The sequence below is a fragment of the Nilaparvata lugens genome, chromosome 7 (assembly GCF_014356525.2).
Source record: "Nilaparvata lugens isolate BPH chromosome 7, ASM1435652v1, whole genome shotgun sequence".
Lineage (NCBI taxonomy): Eukaryota > Metazoa > Arthropoda > Insecta > Hemiptera > Delphacidae > Nilaparvata > Nilaparvata lugens.
In genome coordinates, this window is record NC_052510.1 from 36,624,574 (window position 1) to 36,645,337 (window position 20,764).

The window sequence follows — 20,764 nt, forward strand, 5'->3', positions numbered from 1 at the left end:
GGGGAGGTTGAGTTTGAGTTTATATTAAATTGCAATATGTTGATAGTGTCACAAAGTAAAATTGTGACGAGTAAATAATAAATAATATTATTGAAAGACGCTCGGCTATCAGCAAAGCTAGCCGACCACGGAGATAAGGAAGGTACCGATGGCGCACCATCTTCCGCGCATCGAGACGATTTCCACCGCCTCTGGCGGCGGCACAACTCCATCCCCTCCACTTTGGGGGAGTATTTAAACGCCGGACGAGCCCCAGACCAGAGCATTCCACTCACAACCTTCATGCTCCTGGTACAGCGGCCCGTTGGCTGCTGTACGTCCCCGACCTCCTGCCCTGGTACAGCGGCCCGTTGGCTGCCGTACGTCCCTAACCTTCCATCTCCCTAGGGCACAGCGGACCGTTGTCTGCCGTCCCTGTCCTCCCATCTACCTAGGGCACAGCGGACCGTTGTCTGCCGTCCCTGTCCTCCCATCTCCCTAGGGCACAGCAGACCGTTGTCTGCTGTCCCTGTCCTCCCATTTCCCCAGGGCACAGCGGACCGTTGTCTGCCGTCCCTGACCTCCCATCACCCTAGGGCACAGCGGACCGTTGTCTGCCGTCCCTGTCCTCCCATTTCCCCAGGGCACAGCGACCGTTGTCTGCCGTCCCTGACCTCCCATCACCCTAGGGCACAGCGGACCGTTGTCTGCCGTCCCTGTCCTCCATTTCCCCAGGGCACAGCGGACCGTTGTCTGCCGTCCCTGACCTCCCATCACCCTAGGGCACAGCGGACCGTTGTCTGCCGTCCCTGTCCTCCCATTTCCCCAGGGCACAGCGGACCGTTGTCTGCCGTCCCTGACCTCCCATTCCCCCAGGGCACAGCGGACCGTTGTCTGCCGTCCCTGTCCTCCCATCTCCCTAGGGCACAGCGGACCGTTGTCTGCCATCCCTGTCCTCCCATTTCCCCAGGGCACAGCGGACCGTTGTCTGCCGTCCCTATTCTTCCTTCTCCCCAGGGCACAGCGGACCGTTGTCTGCCATCCCTATTCTTCTTTTTCCCCAGGGCACAGCGGACTGTTGTCTGCCGTCCCTATTCTTTCCATCCCCTCAGGGCACAGCGGACCGTTGTCTGCCGTCCCCATTCTTCCTTCTCCCCAGGGCACAGCGGACCGTTGTCTGCCGTCCCTATTCTTCCTTCTCCCCAGGGCACAGCGGACCGTTGTCTGCCGTCCCTATTCTTCCTTCTCCCCAGGGCACAGCGGACCATTGTCTGCCGTCCCTATTCTTCCTTCTCCCCAGGGCACAGCGGACCGTTGCCTGCCATCCCTATCCTGTCTGTCCTTCCTTTTCCTACTTCACTGGAGCGGAACCGAGGCCGTAAGGCCGATACAAAATTACATCAAAGTGGTGTCATCAGAGAAGAGAGCGACCTTCACGCCATCAGAAGCACCAGGAGGTGCTGTTCACGCCAGCTGAGGCACAAAGAAGAAGGAAGAGGAACTTCGACTTGCCTCCTTTCCCCGCCCACATTACGACTGAGCGAAGTCATCCAGGAGCAACACCTGGGTATCAATCACCCACCTCTGAAGCTACTCAGGGTGTACGTGATAATAGTATTAGAAATGTTTGATTCTAGAATAATAAACACAAATAATGAAAAGTTATTATTTGATCAGCTGTTTTAGCACACTTGAAATTTGGACAATATGAATGTCAACAATGCTTGTCGTGATCGAGGACGGCATTTACGCACAAACGAAAACGCACCTTAAAAGTGTAAAATTTTATTATAAGACATAATAAATTGAAGAGAATTCAATGCTTTATAAGCTCATAATCAGCATAGATTTACTTAACTATTTTTAAAAACATCATAAGACCTAAAATAGCAAAAAATTGGAGGATTACCGTACTGATATAAGTTAGACTACAGTCATTTCTTCAATACCCAACTTGTCAAATGACAAAAAAAATAAAGTTCTAATAATATTATTTTGAAGTGATAAGGTGTATTGATGACCTTAGATAATATAGATAATTATAGGTGATTGATTAGATAATTTGACTTTCATAAAAAAACTTCCTACTAAAATAATTAGTAGTATGATTATTATACAACACTATAAAAAATTCAAATTTACCGCTACCTGTCGCCACATCGCTTTTGAACATCTGGTCGGTCATGTGACTGTTTTCAAAGTCCACTGACTTCATCTCATTCGACCATTCGACGACGACGACGACGACGATTGCTTTCGTGCTTTGTGTTGTGCTTTGCTTTCCTTGATGACAGAATTTACTCATTTTAGGTTATATTGAATGTTTTTTCTAATTCTAACAACAAATTGCTTGATTGAGCTTATGCTTGGCTCCAAATTTTCTTTATTATCAAATCTACCACCATGAACGTAGATGTGGAGAATTGTATCCGGCAAAACATACCGTGGTCAAAACTTCCTCCAAATGTCAAGCAGGTTAGCTTCATGTTTTCTTCTGTAACTTATTTTTTATATATTTTTAGTGACATATCCCCTTTAAAATCTTGTCCAATTCCACTCTCACATTTATGATAAAGTAGAATACATTTCAATTGCATATAATCAAACTTTCAATTAGTTAACCTAGTAGAAGTTACGGCGTAGTGAAGATAATAATTATAAAGAGCTACATTACTTTAAAACGTGTGCTGTTGCAATGAAAACAAGGAATCTATTTTCAAATCTGGTTTTATCAACAAAGTATATGATGTATTTCAGAAAAGAACTGAACATTTTGATTATATAATCTTTGTCGACTGTCTTATCTTTTATCCAATACGGTAGCCTATTGAACTTGCTGAATAAAGAATCAGAGTGGGCTGATAAAATAGAGAAAACGATGCTTTAATTTTTTATTTCATACACATGAAAAAAGTATATAATCATATCTTAAATTTATCACTAAACAAGCAAAATATAAATAGGCTTAATTAATATCACATTTTTATAATATGTCAAATACCGCCATTGTAATAAAAACTTATGGCTGACATAAAATGACCCATTAGCTGACATGGGTTGTCAGCTATTAGAGAACATTAATCAATAGCATTGAAATAAATATGTATGTGAAAACACTCTCATTCATAAGTTATTATTGATGAAATCAGCATTACTTGATTTTTGAACACAGACCCCTGACACCGTGTGTCAGCTACTGGTGAATATACTAAAAAGTAACTCCAGTAGGTTGACATCCCCCTAATTGATATGAAAACAATCGACAACTTCGCAATGAGTTAGCAAATGATTGAATGGATTATATTATGATGTTCTAAAATGATTTTTGTTTTAAAATAATGATTACTTTATAATATTTGACTATTTTATGTTACGCTTACCTTGAAATTTTCTTAAGAAACTTCTTAGACCAATGGATGATATTCTAGAATTTTTGGCCACCATAATCTCAACAATTGTTTTGCCGCCAAAAGAAATGCTCTGCATGTGTGTCACAGTTACAAAATTGTCAAAAACATACCACAGAATTATTCTGGAAGGTTGCAGTCATTGAAATAATTAATATTTGCTCAAGAATAAGAATAATAAGAAAGTGTGTCAGCTACTGGGTGGGGTGTCAGTCAGCTTCTGGTTTCTTTACCGTAATGCTACAAACTATGATTGTAGAAAGTTGTGGAATATTGTCATTTAACTAAATGTACGCAATCTATCCAGCAAGTGCTGGTCATGGATGGAGAAAACTGAATTAGGCCTACTGAATTACAAAAATCAAGCAGAATTCTTAAATTTTTGGTGTGTTAAATTCTACAACCATTATCTAAGTTTTCGCCCAATAAGCCTTCTGATTTCGTAAGTTAAATATTAAGCTCTAATCAATTTAATTTATGATTCAGCCTCTGAGAAGTTATTCTAAATCCGATAGAATAGAAAAATGGCTTTTATAAAAAAGTCAAGCAATTCACTTTCTGAATAAAATATTATACTGTCTAGCATTTAAACTGGATGTAATTTACATTTCTATCATTTATCATATTCTTCTTTGAACTTATTTCAGACAATAATAAGGTTTTAAATTGTTAGGTATATCAGGTTTTGAAAGATGTCGTTCACACAAAACGATTCTCTGTTGAACCATTCTATAAATGCTGTTTCAGAGCTTAGCTGATGTTCAAAAAGAGTATGAAAAGCAAATAGTCAGCTACAGTATCAAAAACCAGCTACGATTCCGTGGTAATTTGGGTAAGGAATTTACAACTTAGTAAAATCTTCAACTATTCAAAAATATAAATTATGGGTTGTTGTTAGCTTAGTGATTAGTTAGCTGGATCCCTGTAATATCTACATTATTGGAAAACGCTGGTGATTATATATCATGACCAGGAAGCCTTTTTTATTCCCAGGGAGTTAATTAGATATTTTATGATGGCCATTTCTTCTCAGTTTAAAACCCACATAAAACTAGATGTTTAGATTTGTTGCCAGTTGATATACCGGTACTTAGCATAATAAATGTCAGCAATGCTCAAGGTTAGAGGCCGATCAACTTGAATCTGGCATTTTCATATGATAGCCCAAATCTGTTTCATATAATTTTTAACTACATTCTACTCAATTAAATTATCAATATAATGCATTTTTATTAATTTCACTTATAGCATAGGCCTAATACGATTTTTCTATGAAAAACAAAGATTAATGAAATTATTAATTTGAAATTTACATAAGATAATCAAACTGATCTGGCCAATTATCAATGAATTTAGCGTTGCGTAAGATTGAGTGACCTAGTCACTAGTCACTAGTTGAGGGGCCTATCATTCTATACATTTCTCGATTTGTAAAGAAATTATTCCCCGTGATGTTCAGATTTGCAAACTGTACAATAATTTCTTATTTAGTAAACTGGATATTCACTGTATTGAAAAATTTATTGTTTCACACTTATCCATTCTGTAAAAACTTGAATCTATGTAATCTGCTTGTGAAATCATTATTGATTTACGAGAATTTTTAGAAGTTATTATAGAATTATTGAAGTTTCTTCTAACTGTATGCTATTTAAAATGCCTTGTTTTCAGTTCGTCAGGTCAGAAAAGACAATGGTGAACCCAAGTACTATGAAGAACTGTTGGCTTACAGTCAGACAAATTTGCTGCTGTACCCATATCATTTGAGCGATGTTATTGTAAGAGGTTTGAGAGTAACTCCTTTCCAATACTATTCAAGCATATTAAAGTCAATTATGGAGCAGGAACGAAGCTATGACTCCTTGCCGAACTTCACTGCAGCTGATTGTAAGTTTAGCCTATAATGGTTTATAACTAAATTGATTCCTTCTCGAAATGAAACGTCAATTTGAAGTAAATCCTAGTCCGGCTGTTCGTTATCAACATCACAGTTTTCAATACAATATTCAAGCAATCATTGTCTACTGTCAGTTGATGCGTTTTGAGCCTTTGATAGTAAGATACCGGAAAATTTGTGGGTTTGAATTCCGCCAAGCACATGTATTCTAGTTCTAGATCACATATTTATTCGAGCAGTGGCGAGGTTTGGTCTCTCTACCCACAAACTCATGACTTACGTGAGTTCCACTCCTGGCCTTTTTGTAGGTCCTTCCGCCAGATTGCCTCTAGGGCACCTGGCCACCCTCGACTCAGCCTCCTGACCTACATTTGTTCCTGGAGTTTCACACATCTCTGTTCTCTTGGGTTTTTCTTTTTTCCCCTCCGAAACTTTTCAGGGTCAAAAGCCTCACCTCTCCCATCATGTTTTGCCTGAATGGCCGTCCTTCTTTGAGCAGTGGTCTGAGAAACTCATCCTTCCTCTCCAGTTGGAATGATGTGATTGAGCTTACATCATACATGTCGTGATCAGTAGAAGCCTTCTTAATGTTGACAGCCTCTTCATAAAAGTGCAACGGAACCACCTGTGTTCCTGAAGCACCCATTTCAGATTAAGGAACCTGCCCTGATTGAGCAGACCCCGTGGGTTTGAAGGCAAGGCAACTTCGGGAGTTGCCTTGTGATTTGGTATGTTCATGTGGTTCCCACGAACAGCTAGGGAAGTGGAGTCAACCCAGACAGAGCCTCGCATGTCCAGGCAAGGCAAAATACTGCAGGAGGGCGCCTGTTATCCTGCAGGCACTGTTAGAGATACCATATAAAAGTACCACCCATCAGCACGGTCCACATAACACCTTGGGTTGGCCTAAGAAGAAGTTTGAAAGTTAGAATATGTCGGAAGGCCGACAGATAGAAAAATAAATAAAGAATGGCACAAAGCTAAGTCATTGGAAAAAGGGCCATTCTAGAAATGAAAAGTTGCCAAGCATATTAAGAAGGAGAAGAAGGACTTTGGGAAGGGGGGGTCCCTTTTAGTCGCCGCCTACGACAAGCACGGATACTGGGATATTCTGGTTTTCAACAAATTCTTGAGTACGATGCTCCCAACCCACAGGGGGCATGCTATTAATTACTGTATTCAAATTAATGATAACCCTATCCAGTGCGGTTTTCGTAACAACATAGGTCTATTACACAATGGCCCGGGGGTCTGCCCCGGAAAAACGCTTCCAATTTAGTCTCAAAAAGGGTGTTACAAACTATTTTGTGTTTTAAACTAATGAGGGAAAAAAATTATGAATTTCTCTGTAATGTTTTCTGAACATTTTAAAAACTAGGAAGTACAGTCGCAGCCCGGTAGACACAGTTGCCAGTTCTACATACTGTAACTCCAACCGCATAATGACAAAAACCTAAAGTTACAAAATTAATATTTTTTGTTCAAAGGGGTACCAGTACGGCGTACCCTCACTTGAAAATCACTAGGCCTACCGGTACCTAATAAACTTTATTGATTTAGATTTTATCGTTTCAATTAAGAACAATTTTAAAAAAGTAATATAATCAGCAATGAAAATAGTTTAAAAACTATAATTATTTTTAAAATTATATGCTATTCTGTCAAAATCCAGTGATTTCATCATTTAATAATTTTTTTTTCATATGGTTGTAGTGAAGCTAATTTAAAAACATATCAGTCTTAAAATCTGAACCACATAAACGTTGCATTGATTAAAGATCATTAACTCACTATTCCTTATGCGTTAACAGTAAGACAGTATTGAATTTCAATCACTGTATCTATCTTCAAGAACGCGTATTTTTTTAGTTTGATTTTATTAGCATCAAAAAAAGTTGAAACTGTAAATTAAATTGAACTTAGTTAATAAGAAAAAAGCAGGAACCACTCCGTATATAGTTTCAAGTTTTGTGTGTTGTGTGTGTTGATGTGAAAATCTTCAAGAATAATTATAAATTGACATATTTATTTATTTTAATATTATATCATATTCATTTATTTTGTTTTTTATTATATACTTTCTACTTGTTTTATATTACTATTCATATTCAAATGTCCCCACACAGGGGTGCCAATAGGGAACAAATTATAGATTAGAAAACAATACTGTATTTGCTTTTTGTGATGTATTTGTTTGTTATTTGAATAAAGATAAATTGAAGGAGAAATAGTTGTGAACATATTCAGTTTGAAACGTTTAGAACTAACTCAGCTCATTTGCTAAACTTTATCCCTTTTGTACGATAATGTGGGTAATTATCGAAATCATGGGAGGATAAGGATAAAAACTTAGAGGTTACCAAAAAATCAGATCAAGTGTTGTTAAAAGAAGGGGTCTCCCCCTCCAGTGAGGCCAAAGAAGGACGTATTTCCTGTTATAATTCACTTCATCACAGCTTGAAATTCATTAATAACAAGGACACCAAAAACGTTGTTTGTGATGGTGTGTTATATTTTCATATTTTGAAACTAATATCATTTTAGTAGTATTGTTATTCTTTATCTCTACAATTAATGTCCAGTAACATTTGCACCTAAAATTGAAAATAAGCTCGAAATTCGAGAATATGTGATTATTCAAATGCAAACTTAATGAGAGAGGCAACTGTAGATTCTATTGAAAATTGAAATTGAAATTGCTTTATTGTATCTTCAAAATAGATACATAATTTACATACACTATATTATTATCGACAATAAAGTTTAATAACAACCTGCAAAGGAGATCCTGAGTGCAGGTGTGAATCAATTGTAATTACATGATACAAAATAAAATCACAATAGTAATAAAGAAAAGAAAGAATACAAAACAAAAACAAAAATATTAAATCATATCCTCAACATCCTAAAATTTAGACATACACGAATGTATCCCAAACTCTTATTCATTAGATTAATTTAAAGTAGATGTTCCTGTCAATCCATTCCTGTATAATTCTATTCAAATTCCCAGTTATATTCCTGTTAACAAAATCTAGTGGTATTTTATTGATTAAATAATTGCAATAGTATTGAAGTTGATGTCTGCATATAGTAAGGTTTATGAGATGTATGTTAAATGTATTTGTACTGTTTGCCCGTATGTTATAGGGAGTTGTATGAATTTTAAACTGATTTCTATGTTTGTTCATTTAACGAACTACTCTTTCAATGTAGGTCTGTCTCAGAGTCGGGACATTTAGTTCGATGAAAATTTCTCTACTTGAATAAAGTCGTGGTCTTCCAAGAGCTGCTCTTATAATGTGTTATGCAAAATAAAAACTTTTTTTAAATGTGTGTCAAAGGCGGCGCCCCAGACCTCTATTACATATTGAAATATTGAGTGGGCGTATGCATAATATACTTTCCTAATTATATCCAAATTTTTTATTTTTTGTATTTTGTAGAAGATGTGTATCACGTACTTTAGTTTTGAACATAAATATTCTATGTGTTTGTTCCACTTGAGGTGTTGGTCAACTAATATTCCTAGGTATTTCATAGTTTGCACTCTTTTCAGTGATTTAATCTCTTGCTCTTCATTCATAGTATTGGTTTTATTGGTATCCATTCTTAAATCCAGAGATATTGGTGGTTGCCCGGTTATGTTGGGTGAGAAAGTGATATATTTGGTTTTATCGGTATTTAAGGTGAGAATGTGGTCCTGAAGCCATTTTTGCACTATTTTTAAACTGTTGTTTTTCATTATTAAAGAGCTCCTCCCAGCTATTTCCACTAAAAACGAGCGTTGTATCATCTGCAAATGACAATGTAGTACAATTTCTGAGATTTAGCTTCAACAGATCGTTAACATAGATTAGGAACAATATTGGGGATAAAACCGAACCTTGAGGCAAACCAAAATGTGAAGTAGATTGGATATCCGTTTGACCATTTAAAGTTAAATATTGTTTCCTATCCGACAAGTAGCTTGAAAAAAGTTTGTTTACTGAGCCTCTAATTCCAGATTCATCCAGCTTATTTAAAAGTATATTATGTGGGATTGTATCGAAAGCCTTTGATAAATCCATGAAGACGGCTAGAGATTTTTTGTTTTCATTAAAATTGTCATATACAATTTTATTCAAATGAATGACCGCGTCGTTCTTTTTAGCTTGAAACCCATATTGGTTATCACTGATTATATTCTCTTTTTCTAAAAAGCTCATCAATCTCAATTTTAAAATCTTTTCTAGTATTTTGGATAAATTGCTTAAAAGGCTTATTGGTCTGTAATTTTCAGGTTTGCTGAGATCTCCGGATTTAGGTATAGGTATGATTTTTGCTTCTTTAAATTTCTTGGGAAAATATCCACTGCTCAGACATTTATTAAATATAAATTCCAAAGGTGTTGTAATAAAGTGTGATATTTGTTTTATAAATGCTCCAGTAAAATTATCGGCTCCAGGTGTTGCTTTATTTTTTAATTGATCAATATTTTTTTGTATTTCGGTGGCGTTAGTAGGACTGAGGAAGATACTTTTATCACATGGGTTAGTTTGAGATTGAGGAATGGGTATATTATTTATGTCATCAGAAATTTTCCTGGCAAAAGTCTCTCCTACCTCGGCAAAGTATTTGTTAAGTACTTTGGCCTCTATATTGATTGATTTGGTATTTTTTTTAGTATCTAAAAGCTCGTTGATATATTGCCAAGTTTTTTTGGAATTATTTTTGTGTTCGTCAAATTTTTTATTGAAGTAATCGGTTTTGGATTGTTTTATTAAATTATTCAGAATGTTCCTATATGTTTTGTACTGGTTGTTCAATTGAATATTATTTGGCTGCTTTATCAGCTTCTTATGCAGCTTATCTCTTACACGAATAGAATTTACTAAGCTGAGCGAAATCCATTTTTTAAGAGGCCTTTTATTCTTACTTAATTGAATTTTTTTTTGTTCTTTGTCACAAAGTATGTGTCAAGTAATTTAATTTTTCAACTAAAACATCCACCATAATGTCTATATCATCGGCACTATATATATCGTACCAGTTTTCTCCTTGTAAATCGCACATAAGTCCACCAAAGTCGATTTTGGTCTTAGTCCATACTTCATCTACCGTATGGTTCGTTTCACTAGCCGCATCTAAATGTAAAGAAATACTATAATGGTCTGTTATATTGGTTTTTGAAATTACGCCTCTCACAACATTATTTTTGTTTCTATTTTCCTTGAAGAATATGTGGTCTAAGCAGGATGCTACACCATTGAAGATTCTGGTTGGTTTATTTATATAAGATTTAAAGCCATTAATATGTAAAGTACTCAAGTATTCGTTTGATAAATGGTTATTTGCAAGAATATTAAGATTTATATCACCTAATACAATTATATTAGACATGTCTTTCATTTGATATAGACAGGCATCTAAGCTCGTAATAAATTCGTTAAGATTCAGAGCTGGAGATCGATAAATAGATATTATTATGTATTTAACGTTGTTTATTAAGCATGAAATGCAGATATAGTTTGCTTTTTCGATAACGATGTCTATTGATTCAGTTTTCACATTACCAATATAATGCACCAATTCGTCAAAATTCTTGTTTATGCTTCTAATATTTGTGTGGAAAATGTTCAACTCCTCATCATATTGACTCCGCTCTTGAGGCTCAGAGGTAAAAAAATCATCAACTTCAATAGTATTATAATAACCCACAAGTTCATCATCATGTAAATCTGGAATATGAATTGACATTAAGCTGAGAAAACAGTTGCGATGAGAAAAAAAACTGTGAAAACCTATTTACGAAAAGACGTTGAAGAAAATAATAAAAACTTATTAAAGAGGAGTAGAAGGATAAGAAAATTTGATCAGAAAAAATTTGAAGTAGAAGGTGAGAACTAAACGCCCCCACCAGCCCTCCAGATAATAAAATAAAAGATAGAAATTACTCGAAACGTTCATGCATTGATAAGATCCGATAGGAAATAGCTAGTTATCTAATCGCTCAAAATTTATAGTCTGCTGCACTTTCCAAGAAGAGAAGTGAAAGAGTATGCCAAACTTCAACCTACTAGGGTGAAATAAATAATTTATAAACAGAAATACAAAAAAACTACTACAATTAACTCATCAAGAAAACTGAAAAGCTGATGAATAAACATCACTCTCCTCTTAAAACTGAAAGGTTGTCAAATGATATCTCGGATTTCATCCACCCTGTAATTGCAACACACTTCAAGACTCTAGAGAAGAAAAAATTATAAGAAAAAAAAACTCTCTGTATCAATGTAGACAAAACACTCATAGTTGGAGGAAATCCTCATTATACACTAATTGAATTAATAAAACTAATTCTAAGTGTTCACTCACTTAACCACTCCTCCACTTATCCTCTCAGTGATTACTAATTCATCAGTATAAATCAATTTTGAAACTAATTCGACCGAATTGAATTACTGAAGTAAACTTGAATTAATAAAATAGACTTGGAAACAAAAATTTTGGTAAACTTTAAACACACCTTTCGCACTTCACACTGTAATCGAAAGAAAATATAGATAATATTGCAATTAAAATAATTTGAATCAAAAATTAAATAATGAATCAAAAACAAGTTCTAAAGTTTCTAGATCGAATAATTTTAGATATTTAAAATAACGCTTGCTTCAAAATGGTCAAGAAAACTACAAATAATAATCAAATTAGTACTTTGTAAAAACCAATGTGAATGTGAAATGCGAGTAAGACTATGTAACAGCAAACAATTCATACAAAGCAAAAGTTTCTAATAACTTTTCATCACACTTTCCCTTCATATTTTTAACTCCATATTATCTCTTCGTCCGTTTAGTTTTTGTGTGAAACAAAGGAAAATCCTACTGAAGTGAGGGATTGTTCTGAGGTACCGGGTCAGTCTCTTTTATTCGATTATCATCGGTAGTCGCACATTTTACAAGTTTTTTGAGATCATCCTCACAAGCTATGATGTGAACCGCCGATTTATCCCGCGTTCGCAACTTAATATTGCCAGCTCGATCAATCCATAGATATTTATAGCCAAAGTCCCTTTGAAATTTCTTCGACATGTTGGAAAGCGTTCTCCTTCCTGGCGCCAGGGATTGATTAACGTAAATTGGTGAATTCGATTGAAGACCTAAATTAGCACATGTTAGATTTCTTTTGATTTTACGCATTTTTAGTAGTTCTTCCTTATCATATCTCCTAACAAATCGTACTATTATGTCGGGAACACGCTCATTAATATTAGTATATCTAGGAATTGGCAAACGATGGCAAATGTCTATCATGTCTTCTTTTATATCCATATTCAGAGCCCTACCCACTTCTATTGTTTTTTGTAAAGTGTCTTCATTTTCGGATACAGGGACGCCATGAATTTCAACAGTGTTGGCCCTAGAATATTGTTGCAAGTCCTCTAATTTGATTGTTAGATCGTTTACTTTGGCTTTCAAAAACTTGTTTTCAGTTTGTAGAGATTCTATGCTATCATTTTGTTTCTTTGTTAACTCCATCTGCCTATTCAAAATGTCTGTATACTCATCTAATTTTTCATGACAAGTTTCGAGGGACTTACCAAGATCGTCCTTCAGTTTGCGTTTACCATTCAATATTTTATTTTCCAACTGTTTTAACATTTCCTTGAACGTTTTAACGTGCACGCATCTGAAGAATTAATATTGAATCCTCACTGTGTTTATCTGTTTTGACTGGAGTTGAGTCCGAAGCACTCCTCTGTAACCTTATTTCATTTACACATTCATCACACTTGTAAGGTTTTTTATTGAAAATATCCATATCCGACTCTCTGATGTTAGCACAGTTTCCATGGAAGAACACGTGGCAAATTGAACACTGCAATTTAAATTTTGTCGATGATGAGACTACTTTATTACATTTACCACATGCACTCATTTTAATCAATATTGAAAGAAAACAAAAGAGAGAAACTTCACTTGAAATCCCGTTCCAAAACTATACTGCTCTGGCTTGAGCTGGCAGGTAAACGAAAACAGCTATCAGCAACTCATAGATAAGTCCGTCTCGTTCGACTGCCCGAACAATAATGTGTAATATTAAATTACTAGCTGGCCCGGCGAACTTCGTACCGCCAAATAGTTAATGCATCTCATGACAAACTTTAGCTGGATGCACACCTGAGGAGGCGCGATGCGGCATTTTGCATCCAGGTGCTTCTTGCTTATTGGTTTGAATGGAAGAACTCACACACACTGAATCGGACATGGCGTGGAACGGTGTGATAAGGCGATCTCCATAAGATCAACACTTTTTATCACCAAGCCGCGCCTCCTCAGGTGTGCTTAGCCTTAGCTTAATCTGATGCACTATATTTTTATGGAAATTATCCAACAATCAGTTTTTACATTTATGTCTCGATATGGACATCCTATGGACAGTTAGGTGTGCAGCAGTTTGTATTTTTAGTTATAGTTGAATGCAGCTTGCTGAGAATGGGATGGTATAACTCCTTGCTGCTGATTTTCCTGTGCATATTCTAAATTTACAGCATTTCGAGCTCTACGACCCAAGTTTGGACGTCGTTCGTACAGCGGCATTATTAAGAATAGAAATTTTGTGAATCAGTAGAAAGAAAATTGAAAAACAGATCTACCGACGTATGTTGGATGACGCAATGATTATAACAGCTGATTTTTATTTCTGTTTGTGGTCAGCTCACAAATCTTCTTCCATAAGGATCACATGTAAACTTTGAAAGACCGTAGGAAGGAGTCCTGAAGTCGGATCATAAATTTGATAGGTCATAAACCTGGTCCAGAACATAAACACAATTAAAAAAATCATTAAATTTGGTGCATACATAAAAAAGTTATTGAATGTCAAAATTTGAGTCTCGATTTTTATTTATATAGATTATGTCTTGAACTTAATGTCTCTCTGATGGACAGGTCTGAGGCTACTAGGGATCGGAAGAAATGAGTATATTGATCTGATGAATCAGTGTCGATCGGGTCAGAAATTGTTTAGAAGGAAAAATGTCAAAGATCTTCTTCCGATGCAACCTGTTAATATAACTATGGAGCCCTGGTGGATAGTTGATGTTGGATACATTGTTGATTCTGATATCAAGGTACCGCTAGTTCATAATAAAATATTTTTATTCCAATTGCAATTCATCAATATATGTCATTTGTAATGGTAATCCATGTATTAACACTGCGAAATACAACTTTTTTATTTTGAGAAAGCGAGTCGAGATTGACTCTCGAATTAACGAAATACATAATTCTCCCTACAATGGTTTTTCTGTATACCCTTACAATTAATTCAGTAGTCACTTAAGTAAATGCTTATAGCATGCAAGAGATTAATATTTTAATATTCTTTGTCAAATTGATTTAGAACTAAAAAACTCGGAAAATGAAATATGATTAGCTAGCTAGCGTAAATTGTAAACTACGGTGGATAGATGACGGTAAAGTTGATTATAGTTTGCTCGTTAAGTAGAAACCTTTTGTTATTAGTCGCCGGTGCTCTAATAACTTCATAGACAGTTGTAGGAAAAATCAAGCTCGATTCTATGTAAGTGTGAGAAATGGTCTCCAAATAAAGATCGTTTACAGAAAGGATTAATTTTGTTAACAACTGTTTTTTTTATTATATTAATTTTCTTATCTTTTTTAATATGACTGAATTATTTGTTTGAATTCTTTTGTAAGTCTATAATATCAATAAAAGAGTTCCAATTGATAGAAATGATAGCTCAAAGCTAAGTATCTTGAGTACTTACGGATTATGATCATGAATAATGTATTCAGTTTGTTATCCATTTTGATGGATTTTTATCCGTAAATATTCTATCATCAGATTACCACGTCATTATCACATTTAGAGCCATGTAAGTTGATTCCGAAAACTATCATTACATGACCACATTTTAACGAGATCATCTAAAAAAATTGTCATCGATTCTTCGAGCAATGTTTAATTCTGAAAATTTGAACAAATTGAATGTCTGTAACTTTGAAATAACTTGCATACTGTGTTTTCAGCTTGTTACTCAACCAGAAAAAGAAATTATTGATAAGATTATCGATAATGGACCTCAAAAAGCCGGGGATCTTGATTGCACAGTTCTTCTGAGTGTATACAAGTAAGTAATGATTTCATTATCTCAACAACCCAACATTGTTATCCAAAAATTATTTTGCCTAGAAATATCCTTTTGATTGATGAGTAACATTTCCCAATTCGTGATCATTATTTTTTCAATGAGTATTAATCTTATTAAGTATCCCAAAAGATATAAATATCCCAAAATTATTATCCAAAAATTATTTTTCCTAGAAATATTCTGCTTTTCATTGATGTGTAACCTTTTTCAATGAGTGATAATTATTATTTTTTCAATGAGTACCTAACCTTTATTTTTTCAGAAACGTTTGTTCCAAGTTTATGGATACTTATCTTCTTCACTGGAATTTCTAATATTGTAATCATAATGATAAGAAACTTGAAATGCACGGAAATTAAATACAAAAATGGTCTGATATTGCATTAAGCATTGAATTGGCAATATTTGATCTTGAATGTAACTAGTATCTTTTGTTGATTAGATTCTCCAAAAAGTCAAATCCGATTGACCTTGTAAGGTGATAGTTTTTCCAAAATAAACTAACCAACTGAATTAATTTTCCTCAATTGATTCATAATAAGAATTTGATTGGATCTGATTGAAAAAAATCCTCTTGAAGTTCTTCTAGCCTCAGGGCTTGCCTTATCCTTTATGAAAAATATTTTTTTCCAATATATTTTTAAATCGGTACTATCCATTTTTTTCATTTTCAGGAAAGGTCTGGTATACTTGCAATTACCAATAGAGGACTGTGACCATATTGTTGTGCCACCGTTGGAAGGCTTTGTCATGAACAGGGTATCTGGTGACAACTTTGAAAATCTGCTCTACAAAATATTTGTTTCAACTGACGAACATACTTCAGTTGGAGAGGTTTGTATCTATCATGTTAATAGGTTTTCTTGTAATGTATAGCAGAATAGAAAGTTGATCTTTTTGCGTGTAACTATCAAGACTAGGAAGTCAGTCAAATGCAGGATCAAGTAGAACTTTTTTCAAACTGCTATTGAGCGTTCGTTTGCTTGCGCTACCTGGTCGTGGATTCGAATCCCGCCGATAGGCACGAACGTTTGAACATCTCATCAAATCATCAAAGCACTTTCCATCACCCAAGCACAAGTAAAAGCTCAAGTGGGCATCATCCACAATAAAAAATTCATCTAGAGATTTTACTCGAATTATAACTCATATTTTTTACTCATTGCTATAATATCATTGATATGTATCATTTATATGATCCATAGTATTCACATTTATTACTATAATTCCCAAATTATGATATTCCGATATTATTAGAACATTTTGTTTTGTCTGATATTAATATGTTCCTCTTCACTCATCATTGTTAGGGAATCGTACTATAGTATCTTCGATCAGCTTTTACTTATTTTTAATTCAGAAGCTAACGTTTATATGCCCAATGTACATGTGAATCATAACATATATCTCAAATCATAGTTTTATCATCCGATTTCACAACCAAAACTATGTACTCATTAAATAACAATTGAAATGTGCATTGCCAGTGATTTGTGATGGTTCTGTGCATAATAATTACTGTCTGTTATAACTTATTCCAGCTTGCAAACGTATTGAGAATGGATTCTCAGTCGGTTAAAAATGCAGTTTCTCTCTATTGTCGACTCGGGTTCGCCAAGAAAAAGATGCAAGAATCTGAAAATCCAGTTTGGCATTCTTCATGGCGATATCCAGTGAGAATAACAAGGAAGTAAGTTTTCAAGTATGCTTTCAACAAACTATGTTTCATAAAGCAATAGATTCGTGTCTATTCCTTCGTCAATCCTCCAGTTAACTAGGCTGGAGAAACTTTCATTTTTTAATATCATTATTGAACGAAAAGTTCCTGTTGGTTTGCGTTCATATAATATTGCAATTTATCTGATTGTTTTCAGTGTCTATACATCTAGAATAGGCGAAGTTTCTTTCCATAGTGATATGATAAATACAGCTGACCTAGTTACCATAGTTGGTTATTCCTCGTTAAATCTCATTTATCATGTTCCATCATTAGAGCTCAATTCTGTCGATTAAAGCCTATATTTTGATCCAAATATCGGTATTTTCTATTTCACAAAGTAATTGTATGTGCGAATATTTCTTGATTATAATTTGATAAAAAGTTTTGGAAATTGAATTAATGTATTGTTTGAAGATTCTTTCTAGTTTTTTTCATATTCTTGTAGTAGGCTATTAACTGATGAGACGGAGTGTCATGCTGTTTCATATAATTTTAACAACTCTGTGCATCTCATGAAGAGATAACTTGAATTATGACATCTTATTTTAAAAGAGTCAATTAAGCTATTCAGCTCTGCTGATAGAGGTAGTTTGAGAGCTCTCTGACACTATTTGTTTCATCCGATGCCTTACAAGCTCCTCATACTTATACCGTATGATTTATTATACGCTAATTATACGATTTGTCATATACAGGGTGTCCCACCAAGGTTGTAACAGCCGTTGACCATAGATTACACTCGACATTTCTGACAAAAAATATTCAGTAAACTGTTTCCTATCGACCTCAGTTTTCGAGATATATCGATTTTTCGATATTTTCAGAATATGCCCACTTCTGGTCATTAAGTACTCAATAACTCGAAAACTACTGGTCGAATTTCAATTTCAAGGGTATTGTTGGAAAGAGAAAAACATTTCAAACATGATTAATGTAATTTTATTTGTTAGATATTTTGTAGTTTTTTATTAGGACTTAAACTTAAAAAAATGCTATTCTACAAATTCAAAGTCAAATTTCAAACAGTTTTTTCTCGATTTTCCTCTGGGTGATTATAGTGGTTTCAATATTTTAAAAACTTCTCCATTTCATAAGCTTTCGAATGAGTATAAATTCGAAATGGTAAGTTCCATGATAAAGTGTTCAAAACTGCTAATATCTGGAATGAACACCTTCAAAATGAGGAAATTCACAAACAGCATGCATCAAGTGGTGATCTTAAGGGTGAAATCACCTGATTATTGCATTATTTACGTAGCATATAGCCTAAATCCTATAATTATAAGATATTAATCATACACTTAATTACAAGATCCAACAAAATTTATTCATAGAATAATAATTCAAAGTAGTTGAATGACAGAATTAAATAAACTGATGGGAATCATTCAGATGGTAATCAAGTTACATATCACTGCTTACAGCAATTCAAAATAGCCTCCATATTTCTGTTTATGCAACTTCTGCTGCCGTTCATGAAGCTTCGAGTTGCCCGTCTCACTTAGTTGGGCCATGTCTTCATTACTTTAAACGTCAATCGAATTCTGAGAATCAGTTCCTCCCTATTCTGTCTGTAAACTTTACTTTTCATAACCCTCCAAAAGTAGAAGTCTATTGCTGGAGCAAGATCAGGCGAGCGTGATAGCCAACTTACGGGTCCACCTCGGCCAATCCACCGGCCAGCATAATTATTATCAAGCCACCCACGGGCGTTTCTAGCATAATGATGGAGGCAGCCATCCAACTGGAGCCACATATTCTACTCAAATTGAGAGGCTCGTCTTCCATCAATTCGTGAAGCTCATTGACCAGAAAGTCCATAAAAACTTCACCATTTATTCTTGCGAGGAAAATGAAAGATCCATGTTTGTCTATTGTGGAAATTTACAGCATCAGATCATGTGAACGTTCTTTTATCTGTGATTTGTCGATAAAATGTTTGAAACACAATCTTGTGCTGAGATCCAAAGGCAAAAATGCATCCAAGAAACAGTATCAGGTCTATTCAACTCTTGAACTGGGGTATCATGGAATGGTCGAAAGTTATTCTTCAATATTTTTTGAACTATTGTTCTTGAAACATCCAACATCCCATCTGCCCGCCGGATGCTGGATCGAGGATTCTGCTCGAAATACTTTAGAATAAGATTCTCAAAAGCTTCAGAAATTAAGACGGCCTTCTCGTACCTTGAAACTGATCCTAGACCCTTATCATCTTGACATCTGTCAATCTTAAAAACGTGTTATGAGATGGGTGTTTTCGGTCAGGAAAACGTCTCCTGTATACTCTCTGCCTCTCTTGAATTGCATCCACACTCTCCATACACCAATAACATGTTCAAGTACTCAATCAAGGCGAATTTCATGATAATGAACGCGAACACTTCTCTACTAGCCAAAGTTGATACATATCAATTATGCCAATTAACTGGAAAGCACACTGAAAACTATACTGAAAATAGGCTGAAACATACACTTCTTGTTATTTAATTTAGGATTTATGGTACAGGAAATAATGCAAGTTATTGAAAAAGTTATATTATTGTGGAATGTTAAAATGTTGATTAAAACTTGTGAATATTGTCAGAGAGAAATCAGATGATTTCACCCTTAAGATCACCACTTGATGCATGCTGTTTGTGAAATTCCTCATTTTGAAGGTGTTCATTCCAGATATTAGCAGTTTTGAACACTTTATCATGGAACTTCCTTTTTCGAATTGATATTCATTCGAAAGCTTATGAAATGGAGAAGTTTTTAAAATATTGAAACCACTATAATCACCCAGAGGAAAATCGAGAAAAAACGGTTCGAAATTTGACTTTGAATTTGAAGAATAGCATTTTTTAAGTTTAAGTCCTAATAAAAAACTACAAAATATCTGACAACAAATAAAATTACATTGATCTTGTTTTCCTCTTTCCAACAATACCCTTGAAATCGAAATACAACCAGTAGTTTTCGAGTTATTGTGTATTTAATGACCAGAAGTGGGCATATTCTGAAAAAATAGAAAAATCGATATATCTCGAAAACTAAGGTCGATAGGAAAAACGTTTACTGGACATTTTTTGTCAGAAATGTCGAGAAGAATCTATGGTGGGCAACGGCTGTTACAACCTTGGTGGGACACTCTTTATAAGTTGATAATAATAAATCAATATAATCATGATAGAATTACAATCTGAATATGATTAACTGATAGGAACGCATTGCTTTTCTATTGTACATTGTAATTATTGTATTCAGTAAAAATATTGACTAATGGACTAATTGCTGTTGTATTTTTCAGTAGCCTTAGTCCAAGCACCGAGGATCCTCTGATTTTGGAATTGAACGAAGCATTAGCTGAAACTAATATCCAGGAGGAGCCACCGCTCACCACACAAAATGATGTCGATGAAGAACCATCAGCTGCCAAAAATAAGCGCACAGCATTCCTTTTTGATTCCACACTTACTGCATTCCTTATGATGGGAAATCTCTCATCAGTAAGTACTGTCATGTCGTATCAATTACAAAGTTGATAATCATGTTTTAACTTGATCTTGTGATGCACGATATCTGCTTGATCTGATGAACTACGCTGTTGCCTACATGCA

General features: G+C 35.0%; 1 protein-coding gene across 1 annotated transcript in view; it reads left to right on the forward strand.

The window, feature by feature from the left end:
• Window positions 1–2,196: 2,196 nt before the first annotated feature.
• LOC111053700 (protein FAM91A1) overlaps window positions 2,197–20,764 on the forward strand; it is a 134,289-nt gene continuing 115,721 nt past the window's right edge. The window contains exons 1-8 of the mRNA XM_039432651.1: window positions 2,197–2,454; window positions 4,134–4,218; window positions 5,058–5,273; window positions 14,217–14,398; window positions 15,321–15,421; window positions 16,117–16,276; window positions 16,984–17,132; window positions 20,455–20,653. Coding sequence (XP_039288585.1) covers window positions 2,383–2,454; window positions 4,134–4,218; window positions 5,058–5,273; window positions 14,217–14,398; window positions 15,321–15,421; window positions 16,117–16,276; window positions 16,984–17,132; window positions 20,455–20,653 — 1,164 coding nt within the window. The 5' untranslated portion in view covers window positions 2,197–2,382. The remainder of the gene's footprint in view (window positions 2,455–4,133; window positions 4,219–5,057; window positions 5,274–14,216; window positions 14,399–15,320; window positions 15,422–16,116; window positions 16,277–16,983; window positions 17,133–20,454; window positions 20,654–20,764) is intronic.